Raw genomic sequence first — 25,062 nt, forward strand, 5'->3', positions numbered from 1 at the left:
GGTTTTGGATTCACAGACTTGTGAAGAGACTTGTGAAGAAAATCCTTCAAACTTCTGTCCACTTGATTTCAGATTGTATAGCCAAATATCTGGAAACATTCAACTTTCTCATGAGACAACTTAAGTAATGTTGGCATTAAATCCTCCTCCTGATTTCGATGCGTGGGTATATTTCGTGAAAAGGATTGATCAAACTGGCACATCCCCGCCCCTTTTGGGGGGGAAAACAAGTGACACTCGACTCAGTTTTTAGTGTAAAACAGTTGGAAAAAAGTGGGGGGAAAAAAAAACCCCACCAGGGTTAAATCAGTTTATAAATGAACGTTTATAAAGTTTGGAGAAAAGTCTCAACTTCCTCGAGTTTCACGTTGCCGCTAATTCGTTCAACATTTTAAAGCTGATGCTTCTATAATTATTGTGTGTGCAGTGCTTTTTGAGTCAGTGTGCATCATCATGCAGTTGTAGTAATGTGGTCTGTACGGAGCACCGGAGTGGCCATTGAGAGGAAAAAAAAAAAAAAAAAGAATCGTGCGCATGAATTACAAAATCGAGGCCACGAGATAGCCTTTAGTGCGCACGGTTTAATTCATTGGTGCGCACGAGGTAGTAAATAGTGCACATGTCTTAACTCGTGTGCACGAGATAAGTTGATATTTACAGAGACAGCACAGCACAAGACTTTCTCCTCTCAGCCTGAAGTCCACTGCACCTGCCTTAAGTGTCGGTTGACCAACTTTAATGTCGATAGCATCCTCAAAGTTAGCATATTGCCAACAATATGATCCACAATAATCCTTTGCATCCCTTGTATCCCAGCCAGGCTGACTAATCAATGACAGATATGGATATGATTGGTATAAAGCGGAAAAACAGGCGGGGGAGTGATGGAGGCAACGACTTTGGGGGTAAAAAAAAAGAAGCTGTTCCTCAGCCTGTTAGTCTGGGTTTGGATTGTCCTGAATCTTTTTCCTGATGGTAGGGGAACAAACAGAGAGTGACCCGGGTGTGTGATGTCTTTGCAGATGTTGCTGGCCTTCTTCTGGAGGTGGCCAGCATACACAGTGTCCAGGTCAGGGAGGGTAACTCCCACAATCCTCTCTGCTGTTCTAACCGCCCGGGCCGGTTCCCTCCTGTTCTCTGCTGGGCTTTCTTCACCAGGTGGGTTGTGTTCAGGGACCAAGTGAAGTCTTCAGTAACGTGGAGTCCCAGGAATTTGATGCTGTCCACCCTTTCCACTTCCTCCCCACTTAGGTAGATTGGACAGGGTGCAGTCTTCCTGGTTCTCCTGAAGTACACGATGACCCCTTTGATCTTGGTGGTGTTCAGGACCGGGTTGTTGTCCGAGCACCACTCGGCCAGATGTCGGACCTCCTGTCTGCAGTGCGTCACGTCGTCGTTGGAGGTGAGTCCCAAAACAGTGGTGTCGTCTGCAAACTTCACTACCGTGTCGGAGGAGTAGGTGTGGGGGGGGAGGACAGTCCTGGGTGAAGAGGGTGAAGAGGGCCGGGCTGAGCGCACAGCCCTGCGGTGCACCTCTGTTCAGGATGGTGGTCGTCGATGTCCGGTTCTCCATCCTGACATTCTCATAATAATGAGAAAACACCCCGACGTCTATGTCAATAATATCAACGCCACGAGAAAACAGCTCATGCTGCGATGATAGCAATCCTTTAATAACTCAATGTATTTATCTTAGATATTAAACATGATGCCATGTGGAGTTCTATTTAATGCAATGTGTGATAATGTTCACATTAAATCCAACCTGCCAAAAACAATACAAGTAGCTATTAGCCTTTTTGGTTCGGGAGACCGGGGCTTGTTGTCACACTGCTTTTAGTTCCAATTTTTGTGCATTTAGTTATTCTGATGCAATTTCCTGCCTGGGAGCAGTCAGAGATACTGTGAACTAAAGTTAGGGTAAATTAACTGTTTTTCACACACCATGGTAAAAAAAAATGCGTTTTGTTCATCTAGTATGGAATATTACAAATTATGTATTTGTATTTTGTAGAGGAGCTAATATAAGTATCTTTTTATACCTTTTACTAATTTCATGTGCCAAGCTATCCAGAGATTTAGCAAGCGTTAGCAAATATGGCAGTATGGGGCAAGTTGTCTTGGGAGATTTTGGGGCGTACAAATACAAACAGAATCTGCCTCTGTTGTAAATCTTTGGGATATTGTTTAATCAGCTACTATTTGGAAAGTGTACCAAGTGTGGCATTGTCAATAATACCAGTGAAAGTTCAATAAGTAGGGGTAGCTAATTTAAATAATATTGGCCAATCAGCAGTCAAAGGATTGTTTGATGACATTTAACATACAATTGGGTTAATGTGTTTATAAAAGGAAGGAGGAAAGAAGATTGTACAGAAGGAAGCGTAAAGAGAGGGTCAGGAATTATTAAAGAAAAACAGAAAATGGCAGCACACCACCTGACACCCTCATGTTAAGGGCAGGTGAAGTTTGAAAGGAAATGTATCAGGCGTACAGCCCAGGATTTTAACATCTGCCTAACTACCGTACCCCGGCCCGGTACGAAACAAAGTTAACAGCAGATCAGATAACAAGACAGGCAGCTACCGGTAAAAGCCTGGCCACATCTCAGTGGTGACCCAGCCGTGGTGTCAATTAGCACCATGTCACCCTTTCCCAGCGATGCCGGGCACCAACCACCGACCCGCTCCGCTAAAGACTGTCCCCCAGGCGAGACAACCGATGCGTGCTGGAACTTTAATTTCTAACCTTGAGCCTGAGTCAGACATGGTTCTGTTTAAAGGTTGTTTGAGATGATTTCCTAGCCGTTTTAGTTCAGACTTTCTATTGTTCAAAAAAAATAAATCTTGCATTTGTATTTGTCAGAAGTTTATTTCTCACAATATGGGCAAAATTGAAGTTCGCATTAGCTATTTGACTGCCTATAACTCTGTTCTGCGGTAAGATCTTAAAATGTGATGTGTACAGTTAATATGCCAGAGACTTTCCTCTTTCATTTGGTACATCACTTAGAACTATATGATTTATGGATCCCAAGATATACAAGAGAGAGTGAAAAGTGTGACTCCCTACCCTAAATATATCATCAATTAGTCAGACTGGCTGTGGTGGTTAGGTTAACAACAGTGCCGTTAACTAAAGACAGCCATAATACGAGGGATGCAGATGATTTAGTAATTCGTGCACACTATTAAAAAAAAAACAACAACAACAACAAAAATTCTCTCTATGGCCACTCTGGGGCTCCGTAGGTCTGGCTGCCACACCAAAATCATCTCAGCCTATTGTGGTACAGCTAGCGTTCGAACCTGTGTTGTACCATAGGACCCCTGATATGGACCCCTAGTTCCCCTTCTCCCAAACGGGTATGTTACAGTGCGTAACTTTCACACCTCTTAAACATACTGGCCTTTGGGCAAAACTATACTGGAGTACAGCACAGAGTAACAGTGGATGCACACTTGGATAGCAATATAAATACACAGGGAAGTGTTGTAGGTTCATAAATTGTATCTATTAAACTAATCAAAAGATTTGCCAAGAAAATTGAATTTAAACATGTTTTTTTTGTGTTGTTCTTTTTTTAACTGTCCAGGGACAGGGAACCCCCTCGAGATGAAATGGCAGGACCCTGCTCCAATCCAAAAATCAAATTGTGATTAAAAATCCCCTGAAGAGGCCTAATTTTTCTTTTCTTTTTTAGCAGAAGCAGCTTGTGAAACAAAAGTTTCACATTGATTTAAAAGAGAAAAGACGGTGAAATATATAAAAAATGATAAACACTCTCTATTAAGTCCAGATGTAACCTATTGAAATTTGCTTCAGCGATTATATATAAACAGGTTTTTTACTTTTGACAAAGCCAGCGGCCCATTTCACACCAGCGGGGCGGTAACTATCTTGACAGTTTTGTAATCTCTGCTGTCCTCACGTAACCAGCTGTGTGTTTAGTCAGCAACTAGGAAGTGTTAAAATGATCAGCCCAAGCAGGAAAGCAAAGACACTGCCAAGCTTCTATTTTGTTTTGCCCTTTGGGACATTGCGGCGTTATACAACATATTTATTGAGTCACCAAACAAGTCACAAAGCGTCGGTCGACTCTTTATATTGTCCTCGGGACCAATCGTCATGCTGTTTGACTCGAGAGGCAGGGCAGCCTGGGAGCGTCAAGAGGAGAGTTTGGGCCCAATCCCTATGTCCGACCTAGACCCGACACCCTCACTGATTTAACTGACAACGCGGTTGTATTGTTTGAGATCATGAGATCTGTAACGGTAGGAAAAAAAAATTAAAATGGGACACTCCATCGTGTCATAACACCCTGCTTGCATCGCCACTGGAAAGGGAAAAAAAAACACACAAAAAACGCCACACCTATATAATTTCAGCTAAGTACCAGAAAAGGCAATCCAATGCAGACATTTAACTTAAAAAAAAAAAAAAAAAAAAAACTTTACAAACGTGCAATAAATAACCGTCAGCAGCCAGGGATTCCTATGTTGCATTATAACAATGATCCAGGCCCATAATTATGTATCATGTGACCCATGTGTTTTACAGGTAAGATTGGCCCCTAAAAGCATTTTAAACAGGTATAAAGGACTGAGTGAGCTCTACTCTGTCCAATATAACTCTAATGGATGAAATCAGGGCATTTTGAGACAGAAACAGCCTTTCAGTCAACAGGCAGGAGCTGAAATCACTTTTTGGCAGGTGAAAAACTGCATTATCTTGTTTTTGGTCATATTGGGTCTTTAAAAGTATTTCAGCAGGTACAAAAAAACAAAACAAAAAATAGGCTGGGCTAAAATCTGTCTGACATAATCTAACCCTATTTTGCTTTAAATCGACTAAAAACGACATGATTAGTCATAATCTAGGGCACAGAGCAGGTATGTATATATATTAAAAAATAATAATCACAGTCCTCATGAGAATTCTGTTAAAGGTTACCTCTTTATTTTACACGGCCTCTTTTAATGAATTACAATCAATTAGTCTAATAGTCAAACATGATGAAACATACCCAACACACAACAAATCATGGAAAGCAGCATTGCCTATATTCACGTAAACGCACGCGGAAATAAGCAACATTGCAAACGGTTCTTCGTCCACAATTGTGAAAATGCAGTCAAAAGAACCCGCGCAGTTTCGCAAAGACACACCTTTGCTATTATCGTGGATATAAAGCGACGTGCATCGATTTCAACGAAAGCAGCCGTCGGTCGCCGAAACACCGGCCGTACCGCTTTAACCGGCTGAACGCGCGCTCCCGCGAAAAACAGCCAGTTTCATTTTGGCACGACACCGGGAACGCGCGACTCAAACTCTCTTGACTGTTGTGAAGGGGTTGGATATCAGGAGCGGGTCGTACTGACCGCGCCGATAAGACAGCCCTGCCCGCCCGCCCGACCGACCCCCAAAAAACTATATCACCAACGTAGCAGCGTGCCTGAGGATTTGGCCGCCTGTGCACAGCGTTAGTCCGCAGCACTGCGTACGTACTCTACATACCGCGCGGAGGGAGCGACAGCTGAGTGAGTGAACGGTAAGTCTTTAAACTCGGCACAGCTCACAAACCATGACCGTCAACTTCAATACCGCAGTAAAAAAATAAATAAAAAAAAAAAAAAAAATCATCTTTAACTTTACTTTGATGCTGACGGAAATTTGACCCGGGCGCATTCAATGACGTCTTTTAAGTCTCCCCAAAGAATGTATTTGGCGTTCAGGCATTCGCGTTATATTTTTGCGTCTTTTGCTGTCGCGTTGAAAGCGGTTTCGTAATTTTTGAATTGCATAAACCGCCGGGCGTGTCTGCCCCTTGCACGGTTTGGCCGGCCGACGCGTGAACCTTGTGCTGAGGCGTATTGATGCACAGGGTTGTTGTTTTTTGGAGCGGATTTAAACACCGTTAAGTCTGTAGATATTTGTTTTGTTTTTCCTATTCAAGTCGGCATGGAAATGAACTTTCAGAAACATTTCAAGTTTCATATTATCAATAGCAGGTTCACATGAGTGAAAGGTGAAAACAATGACCCAGTATCCAGATAGGCATCTTCTTGGGGGGGGGGGGGGGCATAGAACATTTCAAACAGCCTGTATCTGGCACACCTCAGATAGACATATCTGCGCTGCAGTTCCTCGTTACTTAACAACCGGTATAAATGTTTATTGATACAACTGCACTAAGCTCATTTGTGCTGAGTATAACGGCCTGGACCATCTTCTCTGTCTAGATGCAACACACAATTGATATTCAAAAAAAAAAAAAAAAAAAAATCATAAGTTATTATTTATCAACTCTTGCTTTGAAAACAAAACAACAACAACAAAAAACCAGTCAAAACTATATGCAGGCTCCACTTGCAGTTCATTAGAAACACTTATTGTGTTACACCGAGAGGTGTTTTTAGTCCTTTTGTTTATCCCGTTTATTTGAATGAGTGCCGGCTGTCAGAACGTAGAGCCATTTAACGCCTATTTTACCATTTAAAAAAAAAAGAAGTCCCTTACCACACCTTTTAACAAAATGAAGTGAAGCTTCTAAAGTTTGAAACGCGGCCTAAACGGAGGCAGCTGTGTGGGAAAACGCTTCGGTCTATTAACGCCCAACCCCAGCAGAGCCTGGAACACCTTTAACGTATCCTGCGCTTATCTCAGAACATGTGGCTGCCAATGCTTGGGATGACCGCCCTGCCGCATCTGGGAGGGTTCTACGGCGGCTTCATCACACGCAAACACGTGAAGACCTGGTACCCGACCCTGCAGAAACCATCGTGGCGCCCACCAAATGCAGCGTTCCCTGTAGTGTGGACGTGTCTGTACACGGGCATGGGGTAAGAGGCTATCCTGACTGAATACTAGTCTGTGAAGCACGCCGCTTATCGAAATGATCTTTTGTTTTTTGTTTTTGAATTCTTGCCGCGCAGCTACGGCTCCTTCCTGGTATGGAAGGAGCTCGGAGGTTTCACTGAGGAGGCTCTGGTCCCGCTGGGACTTTATGGGCTGCAGCTGGCTCTGAACTGGGCCTGGACTCCTATTTTCTTTGGCGCACACAAGCTGAAATGGGTAAAGTTTCACACGTAAATGCAATGATTTACTTTTTAGGACAGCAATTGGGGAGTGTCAGGAGTGTGACGGCTTAGTGTTCGACATTGCTGTACATAAGCTCTCTGTGCCCAATTCAGGGACTCATTGACATCGTGCTTCTCACTGGGACTGTCGGAGCCACCATGGTGTCTTGGTATTCCATCAGCCGCACTGCCACCCTGCTCATGGCGCCCTACCTGTCCTGGCTGTGCCTCGCCACCTGCCTCAACTACTGCGTATGGAGAGACAACCCTGAGACAAAAGAAGAGTAGGGGGACATCCCTGCCAGCTTTCAATAAACCACATCAATTCTGAATCATTACATGAAGTTATTTTTGAAGGAGATTTCAGCACAGTTTTACCGTTGAGCTTTTGGTTTTATTATCCAGATGATATCGGGAGGGTTGGGTAGTACAATATCGGCTTGTCATAGACCTATACAAAATGTATTGTCATTTAAAAATAGTGTTGTCAAGAGTTTGCGCAGCAGATTCTGGTCCTCTGCAGCACCTGAGTTGGTGGCGTTCTGTGTGTGATGAGTTCAACCGTACAGCGACCTGCTTCTGATAAATATTTTTCATGGTTTCGTTACCCAAATAGAAAAAAAAAAAAATGCGCCTATAGAAAGCTCTTAGAAAGCTACCAGTGTTTCATCAATATCAACGGTGGATGCAAAATAGCAGTAAAGATCCTGCCACATCAATAAAATGAATGAAAATGTCTGTCAATTAGAATATTTTTTTTTGCTTTTTTTTTTTTTTTTGGAATATAGAGTCAAATAGAATTTTCTTTTATATGAAGAATGCAAGTGTGAATTTATAATGAAGAAAGCGTTGTTTTGTAGTTGCTCCATAAATCGCTAATCAGTTTGATCGCCCATAATAGAAAATAATACAAAGTAACTTTAAAAATCAGTTCAAACATGTTAATTATAAGTTACTAGCATATATTACTAATTGTGGTGAAAATATTATTTTAGAACATTTTCCTTAAATGTGTTTTTAATGTGTTTGGATCTGTATAAGAATAACATTAGTTACAGGATAATTGTACCACCTTTTTTTTTTTTTTTTTTTCATTTTTTGAGTAAATTCTGGAGTTCATGAGAGGTTAAAACTTCAAAAGCATCTAGCTTGTATGTTAACAGATCCTTTGTTAGAAAGGAACAAACATTAAAAACACTTGTTCCTTGGCTACAGCGAAAGTTCCCATTAAATTTAACTATTTTTTTTTTTTAAAGATGGCAATTAACAAACAAAATATAAAACTCTTGTAGAGGGGAAAATACTCTTACGAGTTCTTTTATTTTACAAAGCTGCAGGCTGTACAGTTAAATATTTGCACACGTTGTAAATCTGCAATAGATTCACAAAAATAACAACAGCCCATAAAGAGAACAACAATAAACTTTATTTCTATACAAGTGACAAGAAAAGAAAAAGTGAAGAGAAGACAATTATTTTTCTGGTGCTTTCTCTGGAGCGTCTTCTGGTGATTTGGAGGAGAATTTTGACATTAACGTCTTCCACAAACCCTTTTTTTCCTCATCCATCTGTTGCATACTTCCTGTGACATGAAAAAGGAGAAGTTACTGCAACAGTTATGTTCAGTAAATAGTCAGAAATGTACAGTGCGTGAGTGATTTTGAGTTCATACCTGACAAAAGCATTTTACACTCTTCCACCGTGACTCCAGTGAAGCTCGTGTCTCTCACACGAGGAAACTAAACAAAAACAAAGACATCTGCACTGAAAGTCTCTTAGTACATTTTACTGATTTTCTGCAGCAGCAGACAAAAAAAAACAAAAAACGATGCATTTGAATATGATTTTAAAATTGATGGTGTCAATTTTGGAGTGACAGAATATTAAAAAAAAAGTCAAACTGTCCATTTTCTGCATATTTCCCATGTTATCTCACTGGAGAGCAGGACGCGTCAACATTTCGGTAATGCGACAAAACGGTGACGAAGAAACACCGGAGATGCAAACAAACCACCTGTCGGTCTCTTTGGGTCTCAGGTGAATTGTTTGCGACCTTTATAGTTTTAAAATATAAAAGTGAATCGCTGACATTAACGTGATAAGCTTTTACATAAAACACGAATGAGACCTTTGTCTCCTCATCATAGAAAAGGTAACTAGGTATAGGTTTTTCGTCAGTTGATGCACTTCCTGTGAACAAAGAGCATCAGCTAAGAGATGTTGTCTTTCACCTGAGGCATATAGTGGGAGAAAGAGGAAAAAAAAAAAAAAGGGGGTGCTGACTTGACATTACAATGTGAGGATGTAGCAGACACGATTAGTGCAGCACGCAAGAGATATGTAAATAAATACTTACTCGTTGTCTGTATAGGTTGCCATTAATGCGAGCCAAACTTTCAAACATCTGGTCACATTTCTCTGGATCCGAGATCTGGTGGGCAAAAAGCAATTCAAATGTAAAGAACAATATGCAATTGTTGGGTTAATGCGTTTAATCAACATCCGTTTTGAGCAAAAGTTTACTCTCCGGAGTAAAAAAATAAAAAATAAAATAAAGTAACTTTAGAGGTCAACCAAATATTGGTTCCGCATGTTATTTGCTCCTACTGTGCGGGAACCTGCACCTGCATCTCACCAGTAATGATGAACGGCTGATAAATGGAGCTAAAAGTTGTCGCGTTTCTACTTTAGTTTCCAAGTTTCGTGTTTTCTACTTCGCGGGCATCAACGAACATGCAGGGCCGGCAGGGGGGCCGGCCGATGTCGGGATTAATAACTCGCGCTTGTCCTCTTGGCTGGGTCCAGGTGCTCGCAGACGGAAGGCCGTGTGCGCTGCGGGGGCTAATTCAACTATTACCTGCGTGTTTTCACCCTCGCGGAATGAAGAAGCGACTCTCTGCCGCAGAAACGTTCCCAGATCCCGGGCTTTCTTCGTTTCATCTCGGGGCCATTCCTCGCACAGCTTGAGAAAGCGGCGGTACCTGGTCGCAGACATCTTGGGAGCATGTAACAGGCAACCGAGACCGCCCCTGGAAGTTTGAGCTCTATCGCTCGCCGTCCCGCGCGTGTTGCGTTTAAATCCTTCCCCTCCCCTCTCCCGCATCCGTCTGTCCGTGTCTCATCGCTGCCGGTTTTGCACGTTGTCAAAATGAGCGGGTCAAACGGCAAAAAGGTCTCGTCCTCCGGTGTGGTGGACTGGATAAGCTCGGCTTGTCGGTTTGCAACAGACAGAAACGACTTCAGAAGGTGAGATCGTGTCGATCATTTAAACGCGCCGGTGGGTTTGCGTGGTCGTTAGCCGTGCAGCTAGCGTGAGCGTACACTACGTCAATGGAGAGGTTTGTCCTTGTCCAGCCGTCCACATGTTCCGGCCTCTCCGCCGTAAAGACCCGCTGCACTTTTATTTCACAATATTTAATTGAAATTAAAAAAACAACATTTTAAAAACAACAATAATGACTGTGACTGCCGAGGGAATAGTTGGCACATTAACAAATAATAATAAAATACCAATACTCTCGAAAACGTCTTTTTTTTAAATTTTTGTATTAATTAATGTATTTGTTTACATTACATCCTATACATCGTAGTGTGTTCTTACCGTGATAGTTTTTCTACAATTAGATGTAATCAGCACCACCGTATACTATACATGGAGCATCGCCAGGTTGTTACCAATACCAGGGCACTTGTTTAAATACGTTGCAGAAATATTTAAAAAATAAAAATAAAATGGGAGCACAGATGGCCAAGTAGTTAACACCACGTGACGTGTCCTCTGTTTGTTACAGGACCTTTCTTGATTCAATTCAGATTGGTCTCCATATTTCGTGTCACTCTCTGCACTGACTTGTCAGCTAAAATGTCCTCTCCCCCCCCCCCAAACAAAATGCCAAAATATGCATCATCATGTCTTGATCATCAAACTTTGAAACACACATTTCAGTGGATCCTGTGCAAAAGTGTTTGAAACACATTTGGTGTGACTACAACACTCCTGGGTCAGTTCTGGTTGGGGACTTTTTTTTGTATCTCGGCTTGCAAAATCATGTCTAATAATAATCATGGATGAAAAAAACCCAAACAAAACAACAATGTGCTCAGTTCCCCACACCGCAAGCCTGGCGCAGCAGATTATTTCAGCAGAAAACCAGCAGGTCGCTGTTGCTCCGAATCCCACAGGAGTTTAATTTGACCGTCGCCACGGTTTGGTTTACTTACTGCCAGTTGTCCTAAATATATTTGCGCTGTTGGTTTGATTGCTGTAATCTTGTGAGAATTAAAGATGTTTGTTAAATCTATTATTTATTTATTTTCCAGGAATCTTCTGGTCAACTTGGGTTTGTTTGCAGCTGGTGTTTGGGTCGCAAGAAATCTCTCCGATTTTGACCTGATGTCTCCTCAGCCGGTGACATAATGTGGCCAAAACGCACCAGTCAGAACCAGGATGGTGGTGAGATCATCGTCTTTTGCTAGAGTTAAAAGAAGGCGCTGTGCATTTCTGATCACTGAGACTATAACTTATTTACCAAGAAAGTATTTTTTGACCAAACTTTGCATGAAGATATCTTGGAACTTTTAGTTAAGTTCCAGACCAGTCCTAAAACTACAAGTTATTTGCTTTAAAGTGGCACATATTGGAACTGATATTATGTCTCTGCTCCTTTAGGCGTCTTGGACCAACAAAAGAAGAAACAAGGGACTTGAATAAATAATGAAAAGTTTTTGACTTTTTTTTTTTTATCATGTCGACCAGAATTAGCTTTTTTTTTTTTTTTTTTCATCCGAGTGTGGATGGCTTGAAAACCAATAATTACATTTAATTAGCGTCTCTTTTCCTGTTATCTTTTACTCGCCGATTTATTTAGTTACGTGGCTGCTTTCCATTCGGGGAAGTGCTTCAGAAACGCGTGTATTTAGATTCGACTTTGAATCCAGGTGATTTCTGCAGCTATGTCCACTCAGGAGCTCTTTGTCGCCGCAGCTCGTAAATGTCTGTCCGCCAGTAAAAAATCTCTCTCCGTTGCTCAGAGTCTGGACCTGGCTGCTCAAGTCTCGGCTGTCGATTTGGGGCTGAAGCCCGCCCTCCTGTATGACAGTAACGGCGCCTGTGCAGAGCAGGTGCAGCAGTATTTGAGCTCGCTGCAGTCTCTTCAGCTTGTGTCCAGATCACTCCTCACGCTGGATTTGAACGGAAACGGTCTTATTGTCAATCCCGTTGCAGTTAGCGCAAACCTAGAGCGGGTGCTTCATGACGGCGGCGTCGCCGTAGTCGATGTCCGCCACTCGCTGCAGAAGCCCACCATCGCCGACCCGCGGAGAGCAGCGCTGGAGAGCCCAACTCGAGATTTACTGCTTCTTCTGGGAGGGTCTGAGCAAGAAGAGAAACTTCTTTATGTTGGAGAGAAATCGGAGGACTGGAACCTGTGCACGGTGTTTGGTCTCTTGCTGGGATACCCCGTCACTTACTGGTTTGATCAGACGGAGAGCTTTGAAAACTGTCTGTCCGTGACTCCGCTGATGGCGATCACGGCTTCGGCAACGTGGCGGGCGGACGGCGCGGGTCACAGATGTCGTCTGTACTCCTTCAGCATCCCCGCTGCTCTGCGCCAAGAGACGCGGTCCAACCTGGAGAACTGGAAGCTTCGGCTGCAAGAGAGATTTGTGCAGCAGCACGTCCTGAAGGATCTCGGTATCAATCAGTCCATAGTCACTCTGCCCTCTGTCTGTTTATGATGATAGTGCGAGTTTTGTCTTTAAAATAAAATGCTCTGGTATATTTAGGTTTATTTATCACTTCAATAAACTGTCAATCAAAACAGCTGTTCACTTCTTCATATGCCGTGTTATTCAATGCTGGTCGACCCAAGTTTCAGCCCACATTTATAACACGAAGAACATAACCAAAGCCTCATCGGAACTCTATACGAACATAAATATATCAAGATTTTAAAAACATCAAACATCCCATATTCATCTTTATGTAGTTTTGCGTCTCTGCTCTTCAGCTTGTTTACCAAGAACAGGCCGTTGTGTTGTCTTTAAGGTGCACTGATGTCATGGCCCTTTCTTCTGATTGGCTGACTTATCTGACTGACGCATGCCCAGACCAACTACAGTATTTCTTCTGTCTTGTAGCTACGAAGCTACAAGACAGAATGACCGCTCTTTGTTTTCTTCCACACAAAAGACAGTTGGCCGTTGACGGCTGACGTATGACACAAGTGTCAGTTTGTTTTTACACTTATACAGAGTATTAATTGCACCTACACCTGCTTTATAATCAAAAATCAAATACTGCTCCTTTTAAAAAGAGTAAGTAAATGCAGTTCAGAAAGTTTCACTCACAAAACCAATTTCAGTACTGCATTTTGTCAACTATACCAATTTAATTACATGTAAGATAGCACCGTTTAAAATGTTTTTATCCTGTTAACAATCTCGGTACCGCATGACAGGCAAACATGAAACTACTAAATCCAGGACAGCACAGATCACACCCTTTAAAACATACCTGACTGCAGTACATTTTGTACAATTTCCACCACCAAAAAAAGTAGTGGAAACATAAATATCTATTGCATCTTTCCCATTATGTGATTTTATATTTTTATGGAACAGCAACACGTGCCTTCACAAATATCTTACATTTGCGTGTCATAAAAACAGAGTTCAATCTGGTCATCATTACAGCCTCTTGTAGCTCTTTCAATGCAGCATATTCAACAGTGATTCTGGGAACAAAAACTATATATTTTTTCATACAAGTTTTCAATTCATGACCTCCACAAAGTGACCCACAGATACCGTCAGTGTGCCAACCCCAAACGGCAATGACACAACAATACAGTTGGTGTCTTTCTGTCTCTTCACAGGGCCAAGACATCGGCCCCGGACACCAATCTGATGTCGGATTTCCAATTAACAGTCCATTGTGCTGCATACAGAATGGGAGCGTAGACACGTCAGTTTTTGCCCTACTTTGAAAACAGTGAATCCTCCTGAAGAGTAGTGGATTCAGGATCCTTCCCCATCACTTCACCCCGAAGTAGATTATTTTGCTGTGTCGGAGGTAGTTTTGTCAGCACCGTGGCCAGCAGATGATCTGACCTTGATCTCAGACGAGCCGAAGGGCCGACAGCACTTCACCACAGCGGCCGCTCACCTTCAGCTCAGCCAGGTGGTCTGCTCTGGTGGGCCCTATGTTCAAGATGGCGACTGGCATTTTTCTGTCACCCGCCGCCAGTAGAAACCTGTATCCTGAGTACACCTAGGAAACAACAAAGAGGAACACAATTACATGCAAGGTCCAGAAAAAAATAGTTTTGTAAGTCAAGTGTTGTTCATCGAATTGCTTCTCGCATTATTCTAAAACCCCCACCTGTAACGACGACCCCACAACAAGCACAGCGTCTGACTCTGCCAGTCTGTCGTGCACGAACTGAACCGTTGCTTTAGTCACAGAGTCTCCAAAAAACGTGACCTCTGGCTTCAGTATCCCTCCGCAGTCCTCACAGGAAGGGACTCTGAAATTGAGAACCTGCTCATCCTCCAAAAAGACATCCCCATCCGGAGCCGGAGCGCCTGACTGAGCGCTCCAGTCTGGGTTTAACGACACAAACCGCCTCTGCAGCGCCTCCCTCGCTGAGATGGCGCCACAGCCGAGGCACATCACCCTGAGGAAGCCAGCATCTCATTCTTAAAAAGTCTTATCAAGTCATGACAAACGCATACTTCCTATTCATCCCTGTTTGAGATTCTTGCCATTAATTGTTTGTTCAAAATAAAATTCAGAAAACCTCTTCCATAATCTTCTGTGTAATGATTTACCACGCAACAGTCTGCAGCACTTCATCCTGCTTTGATAAGGTGCTCCGTGTACGTAAGCGCGACAAGCAAGAATAATCGAATAATAAATCAGAATAACACTCGGAGGGGGCTATTTTTTTTTTCTTCAAAATTATGAGTTTTTTTGGATACTTTGACCACTCTCAAGCAAAAATATAAAAGATATCACTTCTCTTATGCACACAAAAGGTTTATTTTTCTCAAATGTTGTTCAAAAATGTGTTCAAATCTATGTAAGTGACCCGCCAGGTGTGGGACATCAAGATGATTGCACCACTGTGCCTCGGACTGGTCACACTGAAAGGCCACTTATTTGCAGAGGGATGGATTATTATTATTTATTTTTTTTGTCAAAGTGCTCATTAACATGGATTTTAACAAACTTATGAACAAAATTGAAAAGAAATGAACCTTTTATGTGCACAAAGGAGGTCTTAGAGCTATGACTTCAACTCGTGAAAAATGAGAGTAGAAACAAAAGAGTTGAGTTTATATTTTCTTCATGAACTTACTTTGGCTTCTGTGACGTTTATGACGTTTTGTGACGTAGCCTATCATACAATCATAATCTTGCCACCGTTGCTTATTGAAAGTATACGAACGCCTCTTTGTCTCACGAGGGCCAATGATGAATGTGTCGAGATGCTTGTTCTCCCACCTGTGCGCGCAGCCGTGGAGCTCCGTCAGCTGTCTCTGTCCTGCCTTTGAGTGCAGAGCATCCACGTTCTGCGTGACCAGCCAGTGGAGCTTCCCTGTCTCCTCCCACCGCTGCAGGACCCGGTGCGCGAAGTTCGGCTGGTGGGACGAAAACTGCGGCCACCCGACGAAGTTCCTGGCCCAGTAGCGCTGCCGGGACTTGGCGCAACGGACAAACTCTGCATGCTGCATGGGTCGTCTGTCTGTGCGAGCGTACAGCCCAACTCTCTCCGAGCGGTAGTCGGGGATGCCCGACTCCGTGGAGAGACCTGCTCCGCCGATGACAAACAGGCGTCGGGCTCGGCTCACGAAGTCCTGCAGCAGCTCCAGGGACTGGGCCTCGGTAGTGCTGCAGGCGGGCACAAACTTCGATATCCCTGCATGGACTGAGGAGGATCTCCTGGCGGGTGCTGTGTGTGGAGTGAGGACCCGCCACGGCAGTTTCATCTGTAGCAGGACAAAGCGGTGGTTAAAACAAGCGCACCCCTGCGAGGCCCGGTGTGACATCACGCTAACTGTTTAGCTATGCTGTAACACTCCTACTTATCATAATAACATTGTCATTGTAGGTTTTTTTTTTTAGGTTTTTTTTATATAAAGCATTAACGTCGATACAAGTTTAATAAATGAATTGAAAATATAAAAACACAACAGAGATATTCCAACAGACACTGGGCTACTTTCCTTCAGTTCACCTTTCAACCAGTCACTAACATCCAGCTGACTTTGTTTGGCGTCTTTACCTTATTTGTGGCTTACAGCGGTAACTACGCTATGAAGTTACTTTAGTTGGCAGCACCAGAAAGTGTCAGCAGCTGTAAAAGGTCGTTGAACAACATGACAAACCACGACAGCGATATAAGATGGGAACTTCTGTCAGACTGACACCGACAGCATCAGGAAGTACCTAGTTTAAGGTAACACCAAACACAGCCGCGCTGGTGCCTGGGAGTTGTAGTCACATGGTTTTAGCAATTATATTCTGCTTTCTTTGCCGACGTAGCAACATATAATTAATTTGAGTCTTTATGACGAGCCCAAATAAATACATTTCTTTCAATTATGCAAGTCTGTAATTACAATTTAACATGTTAATAAAATAAACCCCAGGCAATGCACAACTACATCCCAGGGCTGGGCAATATCAACAAAATCAACTACTACAATTAAGACAACAACAGTTTTTTTTGTGTCAATAAAAGACACAAATTCTCCACATAACACATCATTTTGAATTATGATTGCATTTGAATGTTGCAAAGGTGAGAGCAACAATAATGCATTTGTTGTTCCTGATCAGTCCTGCAGTACAGTTTTTGCATTAACGTGATACCAGCGAGGGTTTGCAGTCATCAGATATGGACAGAACAAATATGTGGCTGAAGAGTTGAATGATTGAGCAGCAGTTGTCTTCTGTGTGTCCATTAGAATATCCTGCACACATCCTGATTACAAAACTCCAAGATATCTGTTGTAAGGAAGATTTAAATAAACATTAGCGTTACATTAGTTATAAATGTTACATACAAAGAAATCTGCCGGTGTGGTTGGTTGTAGTCGTACCAGAGTGTGTGCAGTTGAAGACAGTTTCTACATGGGTGTAAAATTCCTGTCCAAGGATGGAGTGGTAGTCCATGTGGCTCGTGTGGACAAAACACTGTGTTGCATCTTTAAACAGCAGATCACTCTCTCCATATTGCTGAGACTCAAACATCTTGAACTCTCTGTTTGGGTTGGCTGCCAATGTTTCCTATGTATATATATTAGAAAAAAAAAGAAGTTATTTTTCAAAATTAAAAGAATAAATATCTGCCTAAACACTCCTCATGTCCTCTCTGCAAAGCTGCTAAAGATGTCTGTGTCCGTCCTGGTTTACATTGACATGCGTCAGAGGGAGCAAAAAAGTAAAAAGTGGATATCGGATCTTAATCATTGTTTGTTGTCAACCAAACTGGGTACATAGTATAAACAAAACCTATTCTTTGATGAGTTAATTCCTTGCTTTAGAACAAATTTGGTCAATTTCATTTACGCAAAAAAGCACATTTTTATGAATGAAAAAAGTGCTTTTAATTCAGTATAAAATTGTTTTAAAAGCAATGACAAACATGTAGGAGATACATATTGCAAATTGCAGGAGACTTACCAAAGGAAGACCTTAACGGCTTTTATGCCGTTTGTTTAAACTGCAGCTTTAAAAGTTTACTTCAGGTGCTAAATAGTTAAGGAACCTGTCCTAGACTCATAATGCACAGTGCTGTTACTCATGGCTGCCTTCTGCCTTTTACCAATACTCTGCCAGGATATTAAGTAGGTACTCCCACCGGGAATAAAAAAAAAAAACTAACCTGTGACTTCATGAGGAAGTCGTACACTCGTGCTGTGAGCACTGGCCGAGTCATGACGGTGTTCGGTGGGATGAGGCCCAGATTACAGCTCTCCCACTCTGACAGCGGGGCACGGCGACCGTCACCACACAGCAAGTCAAAGTCTGACGACATCCACCCCTCTGCCCAGCCAGTCGAACTCAAACCTGAAGAGCAACATGAGAAAAGGACACTGTAACATAATCGTGTTAGCCAGCATCAGTGTGTGAGTGTGTGTGAGTGTGAGTGTGTGTGTGTGTGTGTGTGTGTTCATGTCCAAACTTAATCTTGAATACTCACTCAAGATGTTGGTGTGGAGGTTGTGCTGCTCAAGGAAGGCCACATCACCGTAGCTTTTACCACTGGGATCTCCAACCAGGCACCTGAATATGAATAAATAATTAAAGGGACAGTTCAGACAAATTATTTCACCTTTTTTTTCCCTCAGGGATATCTCTCAAAACAACTGTAAAATGTTGCTTCAATGTGATACAGTGAAGGTAATAATGGTTGATACTGTGATTTGTAGATTATTCAGCTGAATCTGCTCTTCAAGCAAATTTTGATTAATAGCTACAACTCTCAGTTGCTATTAGTGTCAATTTAGTCAATAAACTGGTGAAATTAATGGAGCACTTAGGAGTTAAAGAGTCAGTTACTGCTGTTAGGAGTTAGTAGAGACAAAAACAGATCTAAAAGAAAGTAAATGTTGGACTTATATCTGCCTCGTAGCAAAAAAAAACACAACTGTAAGTGAAGTAACTGTAACTGACTTTTCTGTATTAACTGAAAGAGTATGATCATGTCAGTGTTTGTTTTATAGCAGGTCCTAAGAGGCCAAATAAATCTGTTAATTCAAGTTTAAATGCATTTTTTGAAGGCTTTAGGGTGGCTGTAAAGGGAAACCACTGCACCTTAAAGCCCCCATATTGCCGTAGTAACGCTCATTGTGGTTGTCAGCGCAGCGTTTGGTCGCAGCCTCTCCTGTGCCTCCCATACACACTTTGCACAGATTCCCCCGAGAGCCAGGAAGACAGCCTTTCCAAAACACCTCATTGTACTCTAAAAAACACACACAAAGGTGCAGAATGAAGCCACATGTGAAGCTTTTGCAACTGTGGATTAAGTTTAAAATGACGAGCAGCTAACAGTTATGAGAGCAAAGGTCCAGAGGTTACAAACAAAGAAGATAATCACGCATAGAGTGGACAGCCAGTATAATAATCAGAGACTATTGGTGAGTAAACTCAGTGCAGCAGGACTTCATGTGCATTTCAGGAACCAGTACCTTGGTCTGGATCACAGGGGGAGCTACTGTTACGCTCTACACTTAAATTGTGTCTGTATGGCAGCAGCCAGCCCGCGGGGCCATACATGTGGCCGTGACAGGAGCGTCGGCCTCCGAGATTCCCGATAAATAGGTTCCTGGTGGAGCGCTTTGCAACTGCTACACCAACTAGTGAGGGCAACACTGAGGAGAGAGTGATGGTTTCATGTTTTATGACAATAATCACAGAAAAACCGCTGCAAGTGCAGTACGTAGCTGTTTCCAGTCTTCATCTTACCATCTGTTTCTAAATGTGTTGATCCTTCTTCAGCAGGCACACATTTCTTTCCTGAGGGAGTCCAACAGAACACAGATTTCTAAAAATGTTGTATTAATAAAGACAAGGACTTCAGCAAATCTAATGATAACTGTGATGGTTATTTTTACAGTTGAGAATGTAGTTTGTAAAATTCCCACAAATAGAAGAAAACCCATTTAAACTGGACATTTCTTTGGGTCTTCGGCCTTCAGAAAAGACAAAATGAGGTGGTAAAATATTTTTGGATTGAAGGCGCTGCAGGCAAAAACGCCATCATCAGAAAGTGAGACACCTTCAGTTGATGAATGGTTTTACTTCAATTAAAATGTCTTTGACTGATAGAATAACTTTCCCCATTAGCACATGCTTGAAAAAGCATGGACAGCCAAGGTTTCTATTTTCAGTTAAAGTAACTGTAAGAGTTTAAACGATTCAATGAATAATCCATCGACAGAAAATTATTAAACAATTTTGTAAATTAATTAACGGTTCGAGTCCCTTTCCAAACAACATACCCCAGATTCTCAGGATCAATTCTCTCAAATGTGCAAATTTGTTGCTTTTCTATGTTTTATTTCAATATAAATGAAATATTTTGGGGGGTTTGGACTGTTAAATAAAACGTAAAATATAAACACGTAAAATATAAATCTTTGAACTCTGGGAAACTGAAATGGACATGTTTCACTGGTTTCTGACAGTGTTACACAAAACAATGAGTCAATGAACTAAGAAAATCCCATCAAATGAACTGATAATTAAACTGCTCATGAGCCACAGTCATAATTAGGCTACCACATCATTGGCACAGTGCTTTGCCAAATGCCTTCAAATTGCTGTTTTTGTCCAACTAATAGTATAAAACTAAAAGACATTCAATTCACAATCCCATCTTCACATTTGAGAAGCTGAAACCAGATGATATTAGCATGTTGCTTAATAAATGGCTTTGGTTAAATCTACTTTTGTAAAGTAATTAGGCTCATCCATTTAATGACCAATGAAGGCCATCCGTCAATAACAAACGCAGTAAACTCTATCTACTGCGATGTTGGAGCAGCCTTTTTGTTGTGTGTTTATACATCGTGAGGACAAACTCACAGACTCGGATGAAGAAGGTGAACAGTCGTACCATAATATTCTGTCACTACAGGGACGAGCCCGCATTTCCCTGCGATGAAGGAGTGAGTTGCATCCAGCGAGACGGCATCCACCTCGTCCCTCTGTGGTAAAGGCACCGGTCATTGGAGCTTGTATAATAGTGCTCTACAGAGTGTAATAAGAATTCAGGTGACTTCGGCTACCTTAATTTTCTCAATGCAGTCGCGCATTGAGACCGCTCTGACACACACCAGCGGATCTGACTTTATACTGAGAGCCCACTGCTCACATTTCTTCTGCTCTGCAAGGCTGATGCAGCACCAGCGCACAACACTGTCCTCCAGGGAGCTTCCTGCAACACATAATGACACCATGACATTACAGCCTGTCTGTTTTTCCGATGTAAAAACTGATAACCGCACATCGGCAGGTGTAAGCACCTTCATGCCCAAGACCTTTGAGGAGCGCAACATAATCCAGCCCCAGCACCTGACTGACGTCCATGCCATCCGGCAGAACAGCTAGTTTAGCTGTCATGTCTTTGAAAAGAAGGTCATTTTCTCCAAAAGTTGACGAGCTGAAGAGCTGGAAGCGCTGCCTCTCTCTGCCTTGTTGACCAAAAAGCATCTGAAGAATCAATAAAGAATCATTCATTGGGGTGAAAAGGACAGGTACAACCATGAAGCACAGAAACAAAGTGTGTGACAAAGCAGAAAAAATGAGCAAAACATTTTACCTGCGCAGTAATTAGAAATTTGCGAACAACTTTGCGAAAGTTGGCCCTGGTGACCATGCCGCCTCCTGGACCACGTCCCAGATTACAGTTTCTGTAGTGGCTAAGAGGAGCTTGTGAGCCGTCAGTACACAACAACCTGAACCCATCTCGCTCACTCTCTGACAGAACAGACAGAAAATTTAAAAGATGACGTTACAACCCTAAAAAAAAAAAAAAAAAAGACTTTTAATGATTTCGTAAGTCTTTAAAGTCAGCAGGATTTTCTCTAGTATGGTAACTGGAGTGAATTTAAACTGGACCTTATTTAACACTGTTATTTATATAAAAGCAGATCTTTTAATATTTTTTTCATACAAGACATCATGATATTGGAATTGTCGTTGTCAAAGCTTGATTTCTTTTTCTTTTTCCATCGGGATGGGTTAGTTTTGCATCTGTGCAATAACCACTCTGCTTGGTGCAAATTAGTTTTCTCAGTTTTCTCTGAATTGCAGCACTTCACATTCATGTGAAACAGCTGACTCGGCTTGGAAGAGAGAAACATGGGGCATTAGTTGCAGCCAAGGTATCATTGCAAATACTCGATCAGCATCTTTCAGGGGTCTCTTAGAAATTAGAATTGGCCTTTTTTTTTTTTTTTATTGCAATAGAATAAATAAACAGTAAGATATTATAGCATTGGACAATACCTTCAATACCTTACCTTCAATACTTTCGAGGGCTAAATGATCCACAAATGCAACATCCCCTACGCCCCTCCTGAGACATCTTTTTTAGAGCAAGAGAGGCCAAAATTATTAGTCACCAATTGTTTAGTAACAATCCTAATTTTTTTTAAATATATCAAACCTAAATTATCATACAAGAGTGTGTTGATCTTCTGTCGAATCTGACCTGAGAGCTCCCTGGTTGTTGTAGAAGGGCTCATTATGAGACGTTTCGCAGTGGTAATTCTTCTGGCGGATGTAAGACTTCTGGCCTTGGCACAGAGCGCACAGAGGAGGTGCCATGGCAGCAGCTCCAGGAACACAGCTGGCACTGAAAAAGGTACTGACGTCTGCCAGAGAGGAGAAAAACAAGTCAGAAGACCGAAGAACCCGATCAGAAGTGAGAAAATAGAAAGAGTACCGGTAAGCTTGTGCATGATGACAGTCTCATTACCCTGACTGAGCGGCTGCTCTTTTGACCAACTCAGGTAGTTTCGGGACAGCAGGAAGCCGAGCGGGAGACTCCATCCAGCCGTCCATCGAACCCCACTGTGACAACTCCTAAGGCCCTGCAGGGACCGTATGTCCAAGCTGCTGTTTCTCACCACAGCCACAGCCAGAATACAGCCTCCTGTAGATCAACAGAGTCTCAGACAGGCAGAAGTGTTTTACAAGTGTTTTACAAGCGTGATGTAAAACCTTCATCAGTGTAATCCTAACAGTCCCAACAATTGTAATAGTGATAATGCTGCCACTGTATGGAATACCAAAAAAAAAAAATCCAGATGTTCTGAAAGGACAAGGTCAACCTGATCTCATGTAGCTGCAATACAGATTCCCCTTGAGGCAAAACTCTGTGTAAAAGTTATCGACAGCATAAGCCTGCAAGGCAATGGAGAGTTATTACGTAGAGGTGGAAAACCTCTAGGTAACACCTACAGTGTGGAAAGGGTGTCCTGTCTTTTTTTGGAGAAATTAACCTACAGTATGTGGCCAGAGGGAAATCAGATAAAGATAAAAGACAAATATATGAGATACTTTAATGCAACTTCTGGAGGATCGTCAGACTTAAATTAATAAAGAATTACATAAAATGAGGGCAGTTCTAAAACTAATTAAAAAAAAAAAAAAAAAAAAAAGCCCTACACCTCTCATTAACAAAGAGTTTTATTAGATATGTATTTTTTTCCTGTATATTTATTGTTGAAAGTGGGGTGGTGATGGTGTTCATAAGCGTGAATGTATTGTTGCATCTTAGTAGTAAGATCAAGGAAAAGAGGTGATGTCAATTTTAGTGCAAATCCTTTGTTCAACACGCCGTACAAGTCTAGGAGATACTTTGTATTTTGCAAGCACATCAAGCCATTATCGGCATCCACATAGCTTTACACTTACGAGAGGGAACTTAGAACAATGCTCAACCCATTTTGCTCACGGTGTATCGAGCCCTCTTTCACAACAACAAACTGTACAACTCTAGAAACACAGTAGAATTAGTTTGAAAACCAATCAGGCTAATACTGTTTGCCACAGACATCTGTGGTGGTTTAGAACAATTTACTTAAACACAAACACATGAGCTCAGAGCAGGCTGGGAAACTCCAGCCCTGACCTGAACAGACAACAGTATGTGTGACTGTGTGTTCTTTCGATACCAAGACTGAATAAATATATTCAAGGAGACCTACCATCACTGTATATCTCCTTAGCGACAACAACAAGGTCGAACTGCTTGACAGCAGAATAAACCTCTCCAGCATCTAACGTCACTGTATCGGCACGATTAGCCTGAAACAAAGAATTCAGATATTGAGTTGTAATTTTACAGCTCAAAGCGCACTTGACAGCAATGAAAGCGTTTCACTTTAAGGTTGAAGCTTCAGTTTAAAATATTTATTATTTAAATTTACTCAGCTATTCACAAAAAAAATCATTTGAAGCCTTGATTATGTTTGTTGGTACTTTCCTTTTGGGGGTCAATCTTCAAACCCCGGACAGCATCATTATTTGACACGGCCACTACAAGATTTTGATTTAAGACAAATATAAAATTCATAAAAGAGTTTTCTGCTTTGTCCTAATTCATCTTCAGGGCAAAGTTTTGGATGAAGTAATAAGGTGTAAACAAACCTGACAGTGGGATCATACCTTACAAAATGAAATCAAATTCAGTGTTTTTAATTTTATTTATATGTTAAGGTGTTGGTTGTGCTATTTTGATAAGGATACTGCTTACAATTAAAAAAAGATTATTTTTTTTAAAGGCAGACAATTCACAAGTTAACATATTTCACTGCCATCTTGGTCTTTATGAAGGATGCCTTTACAAAAACAGTAAATCTTAATTACTTTTATTTTTTTTTTTTATATATTTCCTCATATTTCCTTGTACACTTGCTCAGCATTACAGGTTGTCCTCAAGACTAACTGTAGCCTCCAGCTTCCTTGATTGTTGCCATTAGCTTCACTACTGCCACTGTCCTCGGCTGCCCTGCTGCACTGGATAGTACTCATTTGTCTATGTTTAATCAAAAAATATGAATTCACTTTTCTTGTATTGCCTTCCATGTACGGCAGGGTTTAATTTCATTTCAACATCCATCTGTTTTTTACATTTATGCTTTTTTTGAATTTAGAAGACATTTCATAAAGATATTCAAAAACGCAGACATAACCTCATGCCTCAATTGCTAAAATTATGACATATCATTTCTGAAGGTCGCTCACCTTGATCCGATCGATGCAATCCGCCGTGCTGGACGCTCGTATGCAGGAGAGTCTGGCAAAAGCTGCTACAGCAGCTGGCGGCAGCACAGCCACCAGAGCTTTAGCTAGTTCTGCACATTTCCTCTGTTCAGGATCTGAAACTGTGCACCATCGAATCTTCTTGGCTACCAAGTTCAAACGGTCCACACAAGTCAGTCAGAGGAAAAATGAATTCAG

The 25,062-nt window shown here is 41.9% G+C and overlaps 6 protein-coding genes across 7 annotated transcripts; 3 read left to right on the top strand and 3 right to left on the bottom strand.

The window, feature by feature from the left end:
* The first annotated feature begins 5,300 nt into the window (after nt 1-5,300).
* tspo (translocator protein) lies at nt 5,301-7,411 on the top strand. The gene is made up of 4 exons (XM_069690658.1): nt 5,301-5,551; nt 6,667-6,842; nt 6,936-7,074; nt 7,194-7,411. Exons 2-4 carry the CDS (start codon nt 6,670-6,672, stop codon nt 7,365-7,367), a joined length of 486 nt encoding a protein of 161 aa, XP_069546759.1. The 5' UTR covers nt 5,301-5,551; nt 6,667-6,669; the 3' UTR covers nt 7,368-7,411.
* A 1,072-nt stretch (nt 7,412-8,483) lies between these two features.
* Nucleotides 8,484-10,125, bottom strand: uqcc2 (ubiquinol-cytochrome c reductase complex assembly factor 2). The gene is made up of 4 exons (XM_069690657.1): nt 9,937-10,125; nt 9,436-9,510; nt 8,752-8,818; nt 8,484-8,661 (listed from the first exon to the last, which is right to left on the bottom strand). Exons 1-4 carry the CDS (start codon nt 10,072-10,074, stop codon nt 8,552-8,554), a joined length of 390 nt encoding a protein of 129 aa, XP_069546758.1. The 5' UTR covers nt 10,075-10,125; the 3' UTR covers nt 8,484-8,551.
* A 3-nt stretch (nt 10,126-10,128) lies between these two features.
* tomm6 (translocase of outer mitochondrial membrane 6 homolog (yeast)) lies at nt 10,129-11,910 on the top strand. Its single transcript, XM_069690659.1, has 3 exons — nt 10,129-10,325; nt 11,400-11,532; nt 11,749-11,910. The coding sequence occupies exons 1-2, from the start codon at nt 10,228-10,230 to the stop codon at nt 11,494-11,496; spliced, it is 195 nt and encodes a 64-aa protein (XP_069546760.1). The 5' UTR covers nt 10,129-10,227; the 3' UTR covers nt 11,497-11,532; nt 11,749-11,910.
* Nucleotides 11,802-17,029, bottom strand: sirt4 (sirtuin 4). Of its 2 annotated transcripts, XM_069690654.1 has the most exons (4): nt 16,367-17,029; nt 15,586-16,070; nt 14,461-14,755; nt 11,802-14,349 (listed from the first exon to the last, which is right to left on the bottom strand). In XM_069690654.1, exons 2-4 carry the CDS (start codon nt 16,068-16,070, stop codon nt 14,197-14,199), a joined length of 933 nt encoding a protein of 310 aa, XP_069546755.1. In that variant the 5' UTR covers nt 16,367-17,029; the 3' UTR covers nt 11,802-14,196. The 2 variants fall into 2 exon arrangements, with proteins under 2 accessions (XP_069546755.1, XP_069546754.1); XM_069690653.1 differs by lacking the exon at nt 16,367-17,029 and having other exon boundaries at nt 15,586-16,198.
* Nucleotides 12,014-12,896, top strand: cunh1orf74 (chromosome unknown C1orf74 homolog). Its single transcript, XM_069690655.1, has one exon. The coding sequence runs from the start codon at nt 12,033-12,035 to the stop codon at nt 12,813-12,815; it is 783 nt and encodes a 260-aa protein (XP_069546756.1). The 5' UTR covers nt 12,014-12,032; the 3' UTR covers nt 12,816-12,896.
* sxph (saxiphilin) lies at nt 17,003-25,032 on the bottom strand (the record flags this gene model as incomplete). Its single annotated transcript, XM_069690607.1, has 16 exons — nt 17,003-17,091; nt 17,187-17,373; nt 17,972-18,156; nt 18,290-18,372; nt 18,904-19,051; nt 19,278-19,460; nt 19,555-19,605; nt 20,708-20,798; nt 20,880-21,028; nt 21,117-21,303; nt 21,413-21,570; nt 22,116-22,180; nt 22,307-22,469; nt 22,574-22,750; nt 23,808-23,907; nt 24,847-25,032. Coding segments are annotated over 16 exons (2,157 nt in total), but the record flags the coding sequence as incomplete, so codon positions are not given.
* Between the last annotated feature and the right edge of the window lie 30 nt (nt 25,033-25,062).

This window comes from Brachyistius frenatus, unplaced genomic scaffold (assembly GCF_029030835.1).
Source record: "Brachyistius frenatus isolate BFR_SWC_R1_liver_20210118 unplaced genomic scaffold, ASM2903083v1 Contig_10, whole genome shotgun sequence".
In the NCBI taxonomy this organism is placed as follows: domain Eukaryota; kingdom Metazoa; phylum Chordata; class Actinopteri; family Embiotocidae; genus Brachyistius; species Brachyistius frenatus.